The sequence below is a fragment of the Glarea lozoyensis genome (genome assembly GCF_000409485.1).
Source record: "Glarea lozoyensis ATCC 20868 chromosome Unknown GLAREA21, whole genome shotgun sequence".
Classification (NCBI taxonomy): domain Eukaryota; kingdom Fungi; phylum Ascomycota; class Leotiomycetes; order Helotiales; family Helotiaceae; genus Glarea; species Glarea lozoyensis.
The window spans coordinates 103,954-121,589 of record NW_007360996.1 but is presented as its reverse complement, the minus strand read 5'-3'; the positions used below and the strand labels follow the sequence as shown (position 1 = coordinate 121,589).

Genomic DNA, 17,636 nt, shown 5'->3' with positions numbered 1-17,636 from the left:
ATTTCTGACTCGGTCCGACACGAGATAGAGCTTTCTTAACATGGGGAAAGTATGGAGTAAACATGCGGGGGGTCTAGTTTAGCGGTAAGGTGCTTGGCCTGCATAGGTTCTTCGTGATGGCGTTTGGGGTTTATAAAGTTCGTTGTTGCCCCTCGAAAATTCCTGAAGCATCACCGAGATCATCAACCACCTCGACCGACTCCAGTTCCAAGACGAAGATACCCGACAATGGATTCCAAAAGCGGAGTTACACACCTCGAGGTCGACCCGACCACGGCGCATAAATTGGGAATCAGCCAGGAAGATCAGGAGTTGCAGATTGCACTTGCGAATTATGTGCCTGGGAGCGATGCCGAGAAGAAGTTGTTGAGGAAGATTGATCTGAGACTCATGCCGATTCTGTGGATCATGTATGTGTTGAACTACATCGACCGCACGAACATCGTACGTTGAACGCCTCGAATCAAATTTTCAATGGCCTAACATGTGACAGGGAAATGCGAAGATTGCTGGGATGGAAGATGATTTAAATCTTGATGATTCAAGTGAGTTCTCATTTCATGACATTTGTAGTCGCAAATGCTAATATGGTCTAGAATACGCATGGGTCCTCAGTATCTTCTTCTTCGGCTATCTCATCTGCGAAGTCCCCTCCAACATGATCCTATCGCGCTCACGACCCTCCCTCTTTCTCCCCGGAATCATGTTGGTCTGGGGCGCTCTCTCAGCTGCAATGGCTGCTTCGCACTCATACGGCGCTTTACTTGCATTCCGATTCGTGCTCGGATGTATTGAATCTGGTTTCTTCCCAGGTGTCCTGTTCCTTCTTTCCTGCTGGTACAAACCAGTCGAGATGGGAAAGCGCTTTGCCATTTTCTACAGCGCCGCTGTGCTCTCCGGAGCTTTCGGGGGCCTTCTTGCGGGTGGAATTACGGGTGGACTTGCTGATGCGCATGGTATTGCTGGATGGCGATGGCTCTTTATTATTGAAGGTGTGGCCACTGTCGGAGTTGCCATGATCGCCCCCTTCATACTCCTCGATTTCCCAGCTACCTCGCCCGCATTGACTCTCGAAGAACGTCAACTCGCTACAGTCAGAATTCTGTCTTCCGGTATTGAGTCTGGATCTACCGCCTCAACTCGGTTGAGCCACTGGCAAGCATTCAAGGCAGCCGTCTGTGATTACCGAACTTACCTCTTCATGCTCCTATTCGTCCTCGATGTCGGAGCTGGAACGATCTCGTATTTCATTCCAACTCTCACAAAGACTATGGGGTACACGACTACCACTGCTCAATATATGACTATCCCAGTCTACGTTGTCGCAACCGTCATCCTCAATATCATGGCCTATTCCGCAGATCGAAACGACGAACGAAGATATCACATTTCCGCCGCACTCGCCCTCGGATTCATCTGTTCCATCGTCTGCGTCGCTGTCGACAACACAACAGTGCGATACGTCATGCTCTGTTTCGTAGCCGCCGGTATCTGGACAGCTCTCCCATTGATCTTAGCCTGGACGAGTGCCACGATCAACCTTCCAGCCGAAAAGCGAGCTATCTGTTTAGCAATGGTCAATGCCGTTGGTAATCTTTCAAGTGTTTACGGAAGCAGAATATGGCCAAGCACAGACGGTCCAAGATATACGATTGGATGGGCTGTTACTGCTGCGTTCTTGGGAGGTGGAATGGTGGTTGCGCTTCTCATTCCAGTTGTGTTGAAGATGGTTCCTGTGAGATTGACTGCTGCTGAGAGGGATGCGGAGGAGAAGAGACAGGTTGCTAGAATGCAGGCTATGGGTGAGGAGATGGATAACAGGGGGTCGGTGTAAGCTCGGTCTAAGCAGTTCTGTATATATCCTTTTCTTTTCAACAATCTATGATACCACGTTCAAACACTCTATCTCAGACATTTGATTCACGCGACATATCCGCTGGTCACAATCCAGGCTTCAAGCCTTCTGCAACTTACCTCCCACTTCCACCTACTCCTTCTTCACCTTAACACTCTTCCACTTAATCCCCCAGCTACTCAAAAACGCCAACCCCCCCACCACAGCCGCCAATATAAAAGTCCTCTGCACCGCAACATCAAACGCCTCAAAGACCTCCGGCCTAATCGAATCCGGAACGAGTCTCGTCACACCACTAGTCCCCGTCGACATCACCAGCGCCGTATCATTCATGCCCACACTCTCCACCAACTTCCTCCTTAACTGCGCCCGGAATATATTCTGACTAACACTAGCCGCCAAACTCCCGCCGAAAAACGGCCCGAAAATAGTCAGGGAGTTCGCAATCGGCAGGTCCGCCTCACTTACCGACGCGCGCACGGCAGTCGCGCAGATATTTAAACTCGAGCCGAAGCCCACAGCCGCGAGGATCTGATACCCGATCACCAGCCCGGTACTGCTGTGTACAGAGAGCGTGCAGAGCACGCCGGCGCCGGCAGTGAACAGCGCAGTACCGGTGCTGATGAACGGCGCGAAGAGGCCTACGGCCGCGACGGCGAAGCCGACGGTGAGTTCGGTGAAGGTGACGCTGAGGAGGTAGGGGAGCATGAGGAGACCCGAGCGCGTGGTTGTGGTGCCTTTGGCGGACTGGAAGTAGAAGGGGAGGTAGAAGGTGTGGGTGTTTACGCCGGCGGACATGAGGATGGCGACGAGGAGGGTGGAGATTAGAGAGCGGTTTTTGAGGATGCGGAGGGGGATTGTTGCGCTGGGGGGGGAGTTAGTTTGTGGTTCTGAAATAGGTTGGATTGGGTTGGGGGGTGGAAAGGGGGAGAGGAGATAAACCTTTCGCCTAGGTGGTTTTGGAGGAGGATGAATGCTATCATGAGGAGAGCGGAGCCTAGGATTAGACCCCATACTCGGACGTCAGACCAAGCATAGACGTTTCCGCCTTTTTGAAGGGCGAGGAATAGACAGCAGATACTTCCTACGAAGAGAATCGTCCCGCCGAAATCCATCCGCTTAATCTTTTCTTTAGTTGTCAATTTCAGCAATTCTCGTTCCGGTTCACGGAATCCGAAGAGAAACATGACGATCCCCAAAGCTCCGAAAGCTGGTAGAGAATTAGCTTCTCAATCTCCTGTACATCATGAACATAACAAAAAAGTAGGGAGATACGACCTACGCAAATTAACCCAAAAACAAAACCTCCACCCCAACGCCCTACTATCCGTAAACACCCCCCCCAACACCGGCCCCAGCAATCCCGCAACCCCATACATGCTCCCGAGCCCCCCCAAAAACATACTCACCCTACTCAGGGGTACCGCATACCCGATGATCGTCTGGCCGCCCGCATACACCGTCGCGCCGCCTACTCCGGCCACTACTCGCCCCATGATGAAAACCCCGGAGTTCGGCGCGATGGCGCAGATCGTGGAGCCGATCTCGAAGGTGATCAGCCCGATGAGGAAGATGGCTTTGATGGGGAAGAGCGAGTAGAGCTTCCCGAATGTGGGTTGGAGGGCCATGAGCGGGAGGAGGTAGGCGGAGGAGTACCAGCCTATGTCGGCGATGGAGCCGAAGTGCGCGGTTATGGAGGGGACGGCGGTGGCTGGATGGGTGTTAGCGAGGAGGGGAATTGGGTGTGTATGGGGAACGAACCGATGATTGTGGTGTCGAGGGCTATGATGAAGACGCCTAGCATGAGGGAGATGGTGAGGAGGGTTAGTCGGGTGCCGTGGACGTATTGGTGTATGACTGTGGGGGAATCGCTTGGTAAAGCGTTCTGAGTTGAGTTTGTTTTTGTGAGATTTGATACTGCTTCTGGATCGGGTTTGGAGTTGTTGTCGTCGGTCTGTATATTGCTCATGGCAATTTCTTCGATTACTTGTGTTGCCATGATGAGTTCTGCTCTACTGCTTGTCAGTTCGGCTTGGAATGGAGTGAGATATTCAATGACGGTACATCGTCGTCTACTTATACTCGCTTACATGTTGGTTCTATTCGCTAAATTTCCTCCCTATCAACCTCACGACCGGCATTCATTCTGGGGACCTCTCTTCCCCAGGTTATCATATGCCGGAGAGGAGTCATCTTTGTGAGAAAGAGTGTATGACTAGCGAATCAGAATTCTCATCACATCTCACTCTTTGCAATCTCGATCCACCGGCCCGAGATTCGCTCTTCGAGGTGTTGGGTTGGTAAGCTGGCTTCGTAAGCTTGCCTTTTGGGGAAGCAATACATTTGCTAGCGGAAGCAATACATATTCATGTACAAGGGGAGTATAGAACATCATGTCGTGATTTTGGGAGAGGAGAATTATTCAAGGGCACTGATTGGAAATGTTAATCTGATTTCGCAACTAGAGTGGGTGAATGGTCTGACGGACTCGTTGTTGAGCGAGCGATGGAACGTACTCCATGTTGTCAGAAGCTTGGCGAAGGAAATGGTCCAACTACTTCTAAAAGGTCTTGATTCAACTTCCGATCATGATACAATTCCAAGATGGAGGTTAAAAATGACCGTATAGAGTTGCTGTCAAGGTAAGTGTCCGGTGTCGCTAAGACCCTTCCCAGATCTCGAATCAAATGCTAATTATTGGATGAAGTCTCATCCTGCACCTTGCTCGCAGCATCTTCTACCACATCACCAGTTTCCTCACTTGAAACCATATCCTTGACTATTGGTGAGATCACCCGAGATCGCTCGTCATCAGAGAACTGATCTTCAAAGGCAGTTTCCTCATCAATAAGCACCAACTCTCCCTCCCTAGCCTCCCTCTCATCATCCTGATAAAGACTCTCCGCATAAATTGCATCCTGCTCAACCTGTCTAGCACTTCTCTTCTCCTTGACCAAAATCCTAGCAACGCAAATGCCATGTAGAATGCACGAAGCGCAAATCACCCACTCAGTAATAGCATACGTCCAAGTTAGGGTCCGTATAAAAGCGACGTTTGAGGCGGGGAAGAGTGCGGGAGGGAACATTGTGCCAATGGAGTAAATAGTAATATACATCCAAGGATGCAGGCGATTTTTGGCCATTAGCACTGATTCGAGGATGATGGCCAGGAAGAAGTAAGTAGCAGAGGTTATCATAACAACATGATCGAAACTATTTCATCGACATCGTCAGTGTGCCTGCACTTCCTTTATATAACTGAAACGTGAAATACTAACGTGAAGTAATATCCAGTCAATTTACATCTTTGCCTACCGTAGGCGTCTCGGTGACAAGTATGCTCATTCCTTTGAAGTGGGTGGTAGAACCCAGCGATAAGAGGGAGCACGATGAGCGGTAGGAAGGTTAGAAAGAACTTTCCATACACGGTCGCGTATTTGCCATTCCAATGATCAGTCGTCCGTGGTCGTTTCCATCGGCGTACATGTGAATTTCCTCGAGGATCCACTTCTACCCATGGAGCTTCTGGTTCTGATTCGTCTGTTTTGACGATGGGGTCAAACCAGGACTTGAGAGATCGCGGCGACATGTTGTGCTGCTCGACTTGCAAAATGCTGGGGAATAGAGATCTTGCTAGATATCAAAGTTGGGAGAGGGCGGGGTACCAGCATTTTGGAGAGGGAGTGCGGCGCAGCAATCTATACGACAACCTGGAAGTGGAATTTATCCGGTAAGGCTGGATAGATTGGGAAGATATTGTGCTTGGCTTGGTCTGATTTGCTACTGAATACGGATTTGCCACGCATATCAGTTTTGGAGGTCGACTTGAATATCTTTGGCCAATCTCTCGCATGATTAGACATTTGTATGGTGATCATTCGTGGAAAACATGAAGACGAGTTTATCAAGCTGGAATCAGTGTAAGATGGTCGTTGCAAAACACATTGATTGGGTTGCTCTGATACTTGACAGTGGTGTTATCAATATTCGTATTAACTGAATCTGTAAAGTATCTCGAAAGCTTGAATCTTGTCATCACCCTCCTATTCGGAGCTACCAGTAGCAGCAATTGCTGAACTTCTGAATCGGTGTGCTTCTGTACCTGTCTGGCAAAAAGGTAAGCAGAGAGACGGAAACTTACCTACACCCACTTAACTTGAACTGCGTAATTGCGTGATTGAGCATTTCTTCATCCCATGTAGAATAACTTGAGGCGGCAAATTTTGAGGATATGGAATACTCAATATTTTGATCGTTGTCAGCAATCAAACTGACAATATATCACATCTTTCACTTTCATGACCCAAGGAAGAGCTCTCGCAAACGGACGATTGAAACTCGAACCCGTAACCATCCGGGCCTTTGAGCAAGGGCGTCACTAATTGGTGACATCAACGTGGCCTTTGTCTCTTCCCCAAGGAGATAATTGTGACAGCTTCGATTCTTCGACGGATCTAAAATCTGTACCCATTTTCACTAACCATCAGTATACGAGCTTCCCAGTATGGCTCAGAGATATTGACTCACGAGCAGTTACGCTGTTTTCTTGCCAATGTTCAATTCCAATACGTCGTGCCAGATATTTACCAAAACTATGGTTAATCGAATAGAATTATGTGATAGCAAAGTCTGGCACGTCTGCTAGGCTGGATCAAATAGCAGGACCTCGATCTTGATCATCTGGGATATCGAAGTATACTGTATACCTACCTACATGCGTTTGATGGCGCTCAACTCCCAAGAACAAGACAGACTTGAGTAGAACTGCATTGACGCCGACCTCAACCCGCATGGAAAGGTGGAGTTTGGATTTGAATTCTCTATTAAGCAACTCGATAGAACTGAAATGAAGACTAAATCATTGTCTACTTACCTTTATGAGTCCTTTCATGGCAACCTTTTATGCTGGACCAGGATTGTGTGGTAGTGGTATTAATTCCTCGACCAGCGCAGTCTTGGAGGCCAATTGCAGCTTATCCTTAATCCAGAAATAGTGAGCTTACATGAGGCATTCTGCGGTCATGAGCCAAGTCTCGAAAAGCCGCAAATTTAGAAATAGAGAGAGTTAGGTGCTTGAAGATTGAAAAATGCGGCCGCGAGGTGGGTTTGCCTTGCCAAATCCCAATTATAGAACAACTAGACTATGGAAGCCTAGGCCGCAATGGTTCTCACACAAAAAAAATCGCTATGCAGGCTGAAACTGGGTGGCGGGAGAACTTCTCCTCAGCTTTTGTGACGAAGAAAGGAAATCATGTGCTGGCGCGAGAGATTCGCGTTTCTAGTGCGCTTTGCTGCCTGTGTCGCCTGGGTTTCTGCCTAAACAGCAACCACGGTGTGGCACAGCGTTTGCTATGTTTATGTTTCGACCAGCGCTTCCCTCCGTCTGTCATTGTGACATAAAAGGTGAGAGTGCGTCTTCAAGCATTGAAAAGTAAACAACAAATCCAATCCGTATTCGATCTATCGCCAATTCATCCCCACGCTTCATCATGCCTCCCAAGAAGGCTACCAAGGCCGCCGCGGCATCCTCTTCGATCTACATCGTTACAGATTCCACTGGTATTGATTCCGTTCACGCCTCTGTCGCGTCCGCCAACAATCGCGTGAGCGAGGCCAAGGAAGAAGGAAAATCCTCCGTCAAAGTAGAAGTACAGGAGCTGGTAGGAGGAACCGTCGAAGCTGCACCAGTCGAAGAGAAGAAAGCAGCTCCAAAGTCCAAGGCAAAGGCAGTCAAGACCGAAGAAACAGATGCGCCAAAAGCCAATACCGCCGCGAAGAAGACAAAACCTGCTGCTGAGCAACGCGCCGAGAACTCCAAGAAACCAGCGAAACCCGCAGATTCCAACCTCCCTGAAAACATCAAGGCGCTGTTGGCAGGCTCGGGAAGCACGCTCGATGGAAAGAATGTCGTTGTTACTGGTGTCCCGCCGACCCTTGGTCGTAAAAATGCAGAGGCTTTGGTCCAGGCGTATGGTGCGAAGTTGTTGAAGAGCTTGTCGAAGAAGACGGATTTTGTGGTTGTAGGGAATGATGCTGGACCGACAAAGTTGGAAAAGATCGAGGAGCTGGGTATTAAGGTTATTGATGAGGATGAACTTGTTGCTATGCTGGAGGGGTCGGGACTTGGTACGAAGCGCGAGGCTGAGGATGATGAGGAGGAGGAGGACGAGGAGGAGGAAGAGGAAGAGGAGAAGCCAACTAAGGCTAAGAAACAAAAAAGATGAGGGATAGTAGGGTTTGAGGATGCTTGTAAGCTGGGGATATTTGACGAAAGAAAAGTGCTTGATGTAATGATCACATGGGCTTGCTAGGTATGGACATACTACAGAGATACGAATTGAACGAACGCGGATTTCGGACGTCTTCGCGCCTTTTCAAAAGTGTTCCCTCAGAATACTTACAGCATCGTTGGTGTGTATGAATTATAACCAGACAAGTTCTTCGACACCACTGGGCTGATTGTTGGCCGCTCTCCGGGGGAAGGTGCATCAAATGGCTGTGTCGAAATCGCGCCATGTTGTTCGCTTAATGAATAGATTAGCATGCTACAAAGGTATATTAGTTTGTCAAAAATAACTAACATAGTGTTTGAAGCCGTTCTCGGCGCAAAAAATTGGCCGTTGGTGCGTCCAAGTCTCAAAGACTCTTCCTGAAGTTCGGAGCTTACTGTAGGTCGATGCAGTATCGACTTTGTTTGAGAATGCCACTGCATCATGAATTCTCTTGAAGCATCGTAGGCCGTTCGATAGCTTTCATACACCGTTCACACTACCGTCTTTCCTCCTTCCTCCCCCCCTCCTCCTCAACCCCCCCTCAGATCTAACAACAACCTCCCTCCGAAACGGCCAAAAGTCTCTCCACCTCCCACAAAACACAATCTCAAATCCCGTGATGCAAAAATATATAGCGATGACCACGCATTGGCATATCCAAAGAATGATAGATGAGGGGCCGCGCCATCGAAAGTCGAAGTCGTGCATTGTGATGTGAGTCGCTTGAGAGTTTAAAGAGGAGGAATTCAAGGAAGGCAGTTGAAACTATGAGAGATGAGAAGTATTGAGTGGTGGGGAGCAATGGGGTAATTATATATGTTTGCACGATTACGAAGTGTGTTGAAGGGAGAGTGGTGGAGGCGAAGTTGTGGTTGAGGGCTGAACTCAGCCGTAATGGCGTTAAATACTGGCTGAAGCAAGGAGTATGATTTAGCAAGTTCCGTGTGACCATCCTTTTACTTCATAAGCCTTGATAAGTTCCATGGAGTAAATTCTACAAGGATTAAATACCAGATTCGGATGGAACATCGGTGGGTCATAGGCCGAGCTCTACTTCATTCACTGTCGAACAAACACGATTCGTGTTTTCAAAACCACAGCACAGAGGCTTTTCAACCTTAAGCTGGCATGATTATCAAATTACTTACAACCACACAGACGATGAAAAATATAAAGCTACCACAGTGATTCAAGTTATGTGACCCCAACGATTGAACGTCAAGTGTCGGCTAACACGTAGTTGATCCATCAGGAATCACTTCACAACCAAATTCACGATGGATATCCAGGCAATCTTTACATCTAGTCAATGGAAGTTTCTTGATCTCTCTATTGAGCTTCGCAATAAGATATAGGACCACGTGCTCAAACAACAATGTAATATCATGGTGTATGCCATAATACCTCAGAGCGAATATGACCGTCCTCGGGTACGGTGCAGGAGTTGGTGTTTAATCGACGCTTTCCTCCTCGTGAACACACAAGTCTCTATTGAGTTTGCGAGGCGTCGACAGAAATTCACCACAATGCTGAACGCGTCGATGCGAGGTGGAGAGATCGTTGAGCCCGTGTCTCCTGAATTCTTGTCTCTGTGCGAGCATGCTCAAGTTGCGTATGAGGAGGATCCAGAAGATCGAAGACTGGCATACTCACTGAGTCCACCGATACTCTCTCGTATACGGAATTTCATCTTCGAACCGTATACCTTGGAATCGGAATGGATGGCGCACTGGGGGACGTCTGATGAATTAAACACTACTCGACCCCTTTTCAGCACCTGGATACAAACGCATCTGCCCAACCTTCGCGAATTCGGATTAGTTATGCCGCTCAGCAATCACCTCGAGCAATGCATAAACGTATTGAGAGATGTTCTCAATCTTCTAGCCGACGGTTCCATCAAAGTGGTCAATCTTCTCTTTCCGAACCCTTTACGTCTTAGTAGCGAAATCGATGATAGTTACTACTTACCATATCTCCTCACTCCGATGCCAAGTTATAACGGTGGCGGGATGGAATACATGTTTCTCACAAGAAATGGAAGCGTATATAGTTTTGAAATGTCTATTGAGCAGACGGGGGAGAAACCTGCTAATAGGTCTTCGAAATACAGCTGGGTTGCACCAGAAACAGTGGTTAGTTTTACGCTACTTCCAGAGGACGAAGAAACCGATAGTTGAAGCACGATGTTCGTTCTTCTATTTGATACATTCTCAAAAGTTGTTCTGATTATCTGAGTTTACCGAGACTTTCCGAACTCTGTTGGATGTCTCCTAGTGTAGAGAATGTAAGATTACTCAGATGGCCTGGACAGTCTGATGTTCTACAACATCCCCTTTCGAACTCATATTCGCCACGTTAAACCCAAACTTCTTCTCCCCCTCTCGATTCAACCCCCAAGCAGTACTACTCGCATCATGCACCGTTGTGCGCCGCATATCCCTCACATATCCCCCCTCAAACCTCCCACTCCGATGCATAACACACGTATTATCCCACACAATCAAATCCCCCTCATTCTCCCACTTCACACTAAAAGTATACTTCTCCTGTGTCGCATGGACCATCAACGTCTTCAACAGCTCATCACTTTGTTCCTTCGGCATCCCTTCAATATGATGGCCATGCGCTGCAATATACAGATTCATCCTATTACTAGGCTCATGTAACTGCACCAATTTATGCTTCTTCATATCAAACATCGTTGGGTCGACGTCTTTAAAATACTCCGGCGCCGCCACTTTACGGGAATGATGAATCGAATGCGCAACCACATAATCATTCCTAATCAACTCCTCCTTCACCTCATCCGGAAGCTCTTCAAACGCCGTCCTTGTATCCGCGAAATCCGTATTCCCCCCCGTGTGCGCAGGCGGTAAAACCACACCACGAAGCAATGAAAACGAAGCTCGTCGTGGGTTAAACGACGAATCGACATGGAAAAGCGCGTTGCCCTATATTTTTAACACCATTCCAACCCAGACTTCGACGAGATGTGTTACGCACCTTGTTATACCACCACCGCGCATCCTCTCTCCCCAAAAGCATTCCGTCATCACCTACATTCCCCGCGTCGAACAACTCCACGAAGTCATACCGCAGTTTTCGACCTGGATGCAGGTACGGTCTTATATCGTCTAACTCGCCGAATCGTCGCGAGAATTCGACGTGTTCTTTATCATTCAAACCAGTGTTGCGAAATACGCAGACGCCGTACTTTTAGCTGTTAGAAGGCCCCACATGAGGGGAGGGAGAGGACCTTATGGCATGCGGTGAGGATTTGGCCGAATGTTGAATCGGGGATGGGTTGTGAGAAGTCGACGCCTGAGATTTGGGCGCCGAAGGTCGGGTAGAGGGGGGTTATTGTTAGGGGACTGGACATTGTGAGGGTGGTGTTTTGGTGTTAGGTTGGACGAGAGATCTTGTGGGGTGAGATGGTTTTGTTGTTGAACTTTATCCGGAGGATATGCATATGCATATGGGATATAATGGGTTGGATGGCACATGACTTGGTTTGAAGTAGTATGATTTCGATCTGCCATTCAGAGTTGTCATTAAGCTCTTCTTGTTTCAGTAAGTAAATCACTCGATTCTGTTACCTCGATTGTTCCCATGCAGAGGCCTCCTATACAACTTGCAGAAAATGTAAAGATGATAAGTCTGTGAGCTTAGCACAATGTCTAAAGCATACGAAGCTTTTCCAACGTCGTCTTCTCCCATTCTTTTCCTCGTCGCTGACATATATTCTTATCAGACAAAGGTCCACTCATAGCTATTAGTTAAGGAAAGAGCATTTCCACTTGACTTTGCTCCTATCTTCTCATTATCTCTGTCAGCTTGGTGGTTTTTGCTTGCAGAAGTATGATTCTGAGCCAAAGTCATTTGTTAGCTTCACTTTGCTTCATAGTGACAAGCGAGAGACTCGAAAGCACCACATTTGTTTATCTTGGTTGCTGGGAATATCAGCAGAAGAGAAAATGATTGAACTGTTGAACAAAGTTTCATTTAGTTTGCTTTATCCGTTTGCGCATCCTGCGAGCTAAAACTCAACGAAAGCAAAGGCTCTTAGTGAAATGAGTCGAAATGAGTCGAAATGACTCGAAATGACTCGACCAATCATAGAGGCACTGCAGAAAATACAAGTTTGTAATCAGCACTTGTCTTTAGCATGATGGAGCAAGTTAAATGTATAGGTAAACACAAGACCAAAACATATGAAAAATAAAAGGCTGCATGGAGGAGAATAAACGATGGAAGTGCTGGATCGCTTACTACTCGTGCATGGTTGGTTCTGTTGGTTGCGCAACATTGTCTCGAGGTCGCAACTTTGCCTGCGTCGCTATTTATTGAGAGCACAACAGCCGCTTTTAAAACATCTCACCAGTGGACAAATCACACTTCTGTCCCTCGTCATGGCTTCTAATACTACTGATTTCATATATGGTCAGCATGTCTTTGGTCCCGCGATGCCAGACCAATTTGACTTTACGTCGCTTTTTGAAAATTACTTCTTTTCTATTGTACCTTCAGCGATCCTATTTCTCGTCCTACCGTTTCGACTGCGCTCATTGCAAAACCGATCCAAGAAAGTGTCTAGGAGCCTGTTACATAGCAACAAATTGGTGCGCAAGAACGCCGAAATCCAGTGCCTGTATTAATCCGTTCAGGTCTTCCTCGCGATATTCACAGCCTTTCAGGCTGCCGTCCTCGTACTATACGCTGTGAATTTGAAAATTAGAGACTTAACCACACTAGTTGCTGCCTCACTTGTCTTCACCGATGCTCTAGGCTTATGTTTTCTGTCCCACGCAGAGCATGTACGGACGCTAACGCCCTCCACTATTATCAACTCATACCTCTTCTTCACTCTCCTATTCGATCTAGCTCGTACGCGAACACTATGGATCCAAAGCGCTCCCAAGCCGCTCACTGCGGTGTTTACTGCAACCACGGTTGTCAAATTCGGCATTGCTGTGATTGAATCCATTGAGAAGCGCGACATCTTGTTATTCCAGGATCAACATAGCTCGCCTGAAGCTACTAGCGGAATCTATAGCCGCAGCTTCTTTTGGTGGTTGAACGGAATAATGAGACTTGGGTTCAGGCAAGTAATCAAACTTAGTGATCTCTTTGCGATGAGCAACGAGGTGAGTTCGAAGGTACTCAGCAAGCGGGCCCAGGTTTCATGGGATATTGGCAACCAAATCCGATCAAATGCGCTTTTCTGGTCTACATTAAAAGCTACACGCTATCACATGGCATTATGTGTCTTCCCCCGCCTATGTATTATCGGCTTCAGATTCGCACAGCCTTTCATACTTTCGAGAACCGTGAACTTTGTAAACTCCACGGATTCTAATAACATTGGCTGGGGACTTACTGCCGCATTCGGTATCGTTTTAGCAGGTAAAGCTGTTGCTACTGGTTCTTATTACCATATGACCTACAGATTCATCACGAGCATTCGCGGGAGCCTTGTAGGGATAATATATACAAAGACCGTGAACTTGAGCGTCATTGCTTTAGACGAGTCGGCTGCCGTTACCTTGATGTCTAATGATGCTGGTTGTAGTGTTTATTATCGATTAGTGGACAATTGCTAACATGATACAGAAGTCATATGCCAGGCGTTTCAAAACATACACGAGATTTGGGCGGTACCCATCGAGCTAGCAATCGCAGCTTGGCTACTTCAAAGACAGCTGGGAGTAGTCTTCCTTGCTCCAATGGTCGTAGCTTGTGTGTCAACGCTTTGCATTTTTTGGCTCTCCCGCTTTTTTGGTGGAGCTCAAAAGATCTGGAACGAGGGCATCCAGACTCGTATTGATGTCACTACCTCAGTGCTAGGGTCTATGAAGGCAAGCCAACACTTTTCCTGGCTCTAGAGCGGAACTAAATACAATACTAGGCCACCAAAATGCTTGGGTTCGTCGATAAGCTCACCGAGCTCCTTCAAGGACTTCGTATCAAGGAATTACAACTGGCAGGTCTCTTCAGACGCCTGCTTGTTGCAAGCGAGTTTTTCAGTACGTCCTTGAATATATTTCCGTCTCTGTGCCGACTAACAACAATCTTTGAAGCCAATTCCATGACGATCACCGCACCTATGGTGACTTTTGTCGTGTTCGTCCTGGTGGCAAGATCAACCGGAGAACAACTCACTACTGCTCAGGCGTACACAACACTCTCGCTTTTGGCTTTACTAGCAAACCCTATCACCCTTCTATTGAGGGCTGTGCCCACTCTCAACTCCGCTCTGTCCAGCTTCAATCGTATCCAGTCGTTTCTGGAGACAGATTCACTTCAACGCCACATTCTGCCCTTGAACCCTCGACCGGATTTAGATGTGACTGACGCTACCCCTGAACATCTCGGATTTCAGGGTGGCGGAGGTATTGAGCTGAGGAACCGTGGTTCGGAAGACGGAAGCAACTCCACAGTCATGGATGTTCGAAATGCCAGCTTTTCATGGAGTTATGAAGCCGCCCCCGTCGTCCATGATGTCAGCTTTTCTATCCGCCGTGGCGATATCACATTTATCGTTGGCCCGGTTGGGTGTGGCAAGAGCACTCTGCTAAAAGGCCTGATGAGTGAGACTCCGTCTTCGAAAGGCTTTGTGTACAGCAACTGTCCTGAGGTCGCCTTTGTAGACCAAACACCATGGGTTCAAAATATCACCATTCGGCGAAATATCTTAGGCCAGTCCATTTTTGACGAGCCTTGGTACAGTGAGGTTATTCGAGCATGTGCTCTAGATCAAGACATAGCAAACATGCCCAACACAGATGGTCAGTCTAGCTACCCTTCTTGTCCCCCCTCTTCCTCTAATTGACGTGATACTAGACACCATCGTTGGAAGTCAAGGGATTTCGTTAAGTGGCGGTCAAAAACAGCGGCTGACGCTTGCACGCGCTATTTATGCGAAGAAAGAGCTAATAATAATCGACGACGCATTTTCTGGACTTGATGCCGAGACAGAAGAGACTGTTTTTGTGAAGATCTTGGGCAAGCAAGGGCTGTTGAAATACTTGAATGCGACAGTAGTTCTTGTCACCCATGCTATCCATCGAGCGCCATATGCAGACCACATCATTGCACTAGATTCTTCTGGACACATCTCTGAGCAGGGTAATTTTGAGGAGTTGATAAAAGCTGGTGGCTATGTGCAAAGTCTTGCAGTCAACCACAAATTCGATAATGGAACTGAGGCACTGGATTTGGAGGAGTTAACCGCTGAGCCACGAAATGATATCACAGCAACCGCTGCCGCTTCTAACGATGACTCGGTGCCGCTAAACGGGGAGCTATCAACTTACAAGTATTATTTCGCATCCATAGGGTGGTCGAGAAGCTGCTTATCCTTCGGTCTTGCCATATCATCTATAGTTCTGACGAAATCGACTGAGCTGCTGCTTACTTATTGGACTGGCTCAGTCGCGGAACATGGAAATGAGGTCAACAATTTCTATGTGGGAGTTTACGGCCTGCTATCTGCATCGGCAACCATACTTTTTACGTGTGGTTGCTATCATTTCTTTCTTTCTGTTGTACCGACTAGCGCGGAGACACTTCATGCCAGACTTTTGCGAGCTGTTATGTCAGCGCCTTTGCACTTCTTCACGTCTACGGATACAGGAACAACGACAAATCGGTAAGTAATGACTTCCTATGCAAGAGAATTACTAATAGCTTTGATTAGATTCAGCCAGGACATGACTATAGTGGATTCCGAACTTCCCTTTGCGTTGATAGATTTTGTAACGTCAATGGCGCAGACAGTCATGAGCGCCATCCTAATGTGCCTGTAAGTATACCGAGTACTGCTCCCTGAAGCCAGTACGGTCACTACTTTCACTCCCTCTGCTATCGAAAGACTCATAAATTCTCAAAAGCTGACTATTTTGGTATCTAGATCAGCGGGCTACTTCACGCTCACAATGCCTCCAGTTATTTTTGTAGTTTGGGGTGAGTACTAGCTCCCAGATCAATCAATCCGCAGCTGACATGTAAAAATCAGTGATTCAAAAGTTTTATCTGAGGACCTCGCGTCAAGTCCGGATCTTAGATCTCGAGGCCAAATCTCCATTATACTCCCACTTCATCGAATCGCTTTCTGGTCTCGTCACCATCCGCGCTTTTGGATGGCGAGAGGACTTCATACAGCAGAATCTTGTCTTACTCGACAACTCTCAAAAGCCATATTACCTCCTATGGTGTATTCAACGCTGGCTTGGCCTTGTTCTTGACCTCATGGTCTCGGGCCTCGCAGTCATTTTGATGGTCCTCGTCGTCAAGCTTCAGGATTCGATCGATCCCGGACATGTCGGCCTTGCTTTGCTGAATGTGATAGGTTTCGGAGAATCTTTGGTCTTGAATGTCAGACAATGGACGGCACTGGAGACTTCTATTGGCGCTATCGGGCGGCTAAAGACCTTCGAAGAGATCACTCCTAACGAGAATCTTCCTTGTGAAACACAACTTGTTGCTGGAGATTGGCCCCCAAGCGGAAAAGTTGAACTCAAAGATCTCTCGGCATCTTTCACGCAGTTTGGGAAGCCGATTCTTCAGCACATCAATATGACGATCCAACCTGGTGAGAAAATCGGCATATGTGGTCGTAGCGGTAGTGGCAAAAGCTCTTTAATTATGACACTCTTCCGTATGCTCGAGATTGCACCTGAAAGCTCCATTCTCATCGATGGTGTGGACATCACCAAGATCCCACGACAAGCTGTTCGGTCCCGCCTTAACGCCATTCCACAGGACCCCTTCTTCATGAAAGGCAGCATCCGACTCAACGCGTCACCAGAAAGCCTCCACAGTGATGAGGAAATCAGTCAAGCGCTGCAAAAAGTTCAATTATGGGACATTGTCGAATCCAAAGGCGGCCTAGACACCGAGCTCCACGCCGAGTTCTTTTCACACGGTCAGCGGCAGCTTTTTTGCCTTGCGCGAGCTATTTTACGGAAGAGTAGCATCGTGGTTCTAGATGAGGTGTCTAGCAGTGTTGACATTACCACCGATATATTGATGCAACGCGTTATCCGAGAGGAATTTGCTGGATCGACTATCATTGCGATTGCTCATCGATTGGATACGATTTTTGACTTTGATAAGGTTGCGGTGTTGAGTGAGGGGCAATTGGTTGAGTTTGACTCGCCGCAAGTTTTGTTGGAACAACCAAGCGCTTTCAGGGAGCTATATAATTCGTGATTTCGGGTGTTAGGATTTTGAACGGCAGTTAGGAGTGAGCTCGTAACTAGCAGCTACTGGGGTTTGAATTAGAATTTGGTGTTTGTTCGATTTTTGTTTTGAGGCTCGGAATGTCTTGCATACGGACAGCAAATATTCCTGAAGATCTGTGAGATGTTCAATCTTTTCAGAAAAATGACGACTGTCAATCTGGCACACTTATCCACAAGAGCAGTTTCTCTCTTTTTACAACGCCGCTCATCACCACACAAACCTTTTTGCCAGACCAATCATTGGTGTTTTTGAAACCAAATCCA

At 47.5% G+C, this 17,636-nt stretch overlaps 7 protein-coding genes across 7 annotated transcripts; 5 read left to right on the top strand and 2 right to left on the bottom strand.

The window, feature by feature from the left end:
• Nucleotides 1–228: 228 nt before the first annotated feature.
• Nucleotides 229–2,683, top strand: GLAREA_12822 (MFS general substrate transporter; the record flags this gene model as incomplete). The annotated part of the gene is made up of 5 exons (XM_008084585.1): nucleotides 229–444; nucleotides 494–545; nucleotides 597–1,830; nucleotides 2,251–2,308; nucleotides 2,405–2,683. 5 exons carry the CDS (start codon nucleotides 229–231, stop codon nucleotides 2,681–2,683), a joined length of 1,839 nt encoding a protein of 612 aa, XP_008082776.1.
• Nucleotides 2,684–3,040: 357 nt separating this feature from the next.
• Nucleotides 3,041–3,744, top strand: GLAREA_12821 (uncharacterized protein; the record flags this gene model as incomplete). The annotated part of the gene is made up of 2 exons (XM_008084584.1): nucleotides 3,041–3,094; nucleotides 3,274–3,744. The coding sequence occupies 2 exons, from the start codon at nucleotides 3,041–3,043 to the stop codon at nucleotides 3,742–3,744; spliced, it is 525 nt and encodes a 174-aa protein (XP_008082775.1).
• Nucleotides 3,745–4,545: 801 nt separating this feature from the next.
• Nucleotides 4,546–5,444, bottom strand: GLAREA_12820 (uncharacterized protein; the record flags this gene model as incomplete). The annotated part of the gene is made up of 2 exons (XM_008084583.1): nucleotides 4,546–5,068; nucleotides 5,134–5,444. The coding sequence occupies 2 exons, from the start codon at nucleotides 5,442–5,444 to the stop codon at nucleotides 4,546–4,548; spliced, it is 834 nt and encodes a 277-aa protein (XP_008082774.1).
• Nucleotides 5,445–7,344: 1,900 nt separating this feature from the next.
• On the top strand, nucleotides 7,345–8,079 carry GLAREA_12819 (BRCT; the record flags this gene model as incomplete). The annotated part of the gene is made up of 1 exon (XM_008084582.1): nucleotides 7,345–8,079. The coding sequence occupies one exon, from the start codon at nucleotides 7,345–7,347 to the stop codon at nucleotides 8,077–8,079; it is 735 nt and encodes a 244-aa protein (XP_008082773.1).
• Nucleotides 8,080–9,653: 1,574 nt separating this feature from the next.
• Nucleotides 9,654–10,307, top strand: GLAREA_12818 (uncharacterized protein; the record flags this gene model as incomplete). The annotated part of the gene is made up of 1 exon (XM_008084581.1): nucleotides 9,654–10,307. One exon carries the CDS (start codon nucleotides 9,654–9,656, stop codon nucleotides 10,305–10,307), a length of 654 nt encoding a protein of 217 aa, XP_008082772.1.
• A 117-nt stretch (nucleotides 10,308–10,424) lies between these two features.
• GLAREA_12817 (Clavaminate synthase-like protein) lies at nucleotides 10,425–11,509 on the bottom strand (the record flags this gene model as incomplete). Its single annotated transcript, XM_008084580.1, has 3 exons — nucleotides 10,425–11,081; nucleotides 11,134–11,343; nucleotides 11,387–11,509. 3 exons carry the CDS (start codon nucleotides 11,507–11,509, stop codon nucleotides 10,425–10,427), a joined length of 990 nt encoding a protein of 329 aa, XP_008082771.1.
• Nucleotides 11,510–12,539: 1,030 nt separating this feature from the next.
• GLAREA_12816 (ABC transporter transmembrane region) lies at nucleotides 12,540–17,340 on the top strand (the record flags this gene model as incomplete). The annotated part of the gene is made up of 9 exons (XM_008084579.1): nucleotides 12,540–12,749; nucleotides 12,795–13,692; nucleotides 13,741–13,967; nucleotides 14,036–14,153; nucleotides 14,208–14,915; nucleotides 14,971–15,778; nucleotides 15,827–15,931; nucleotides 16,040–16,092; nucleotides 16,145–17,340. The coding sequence occupies 9 exons, from the start codon at nucleotides 12,540–12,542 to the stop codon at nucleotides 17,338–17,340; spliced, it is 4,323 nt and encodes a 1,440-aa protein (XP_008082770.1).
• Nucleotides 17,341–17,636: the final 296 nt, after the last annotated feature.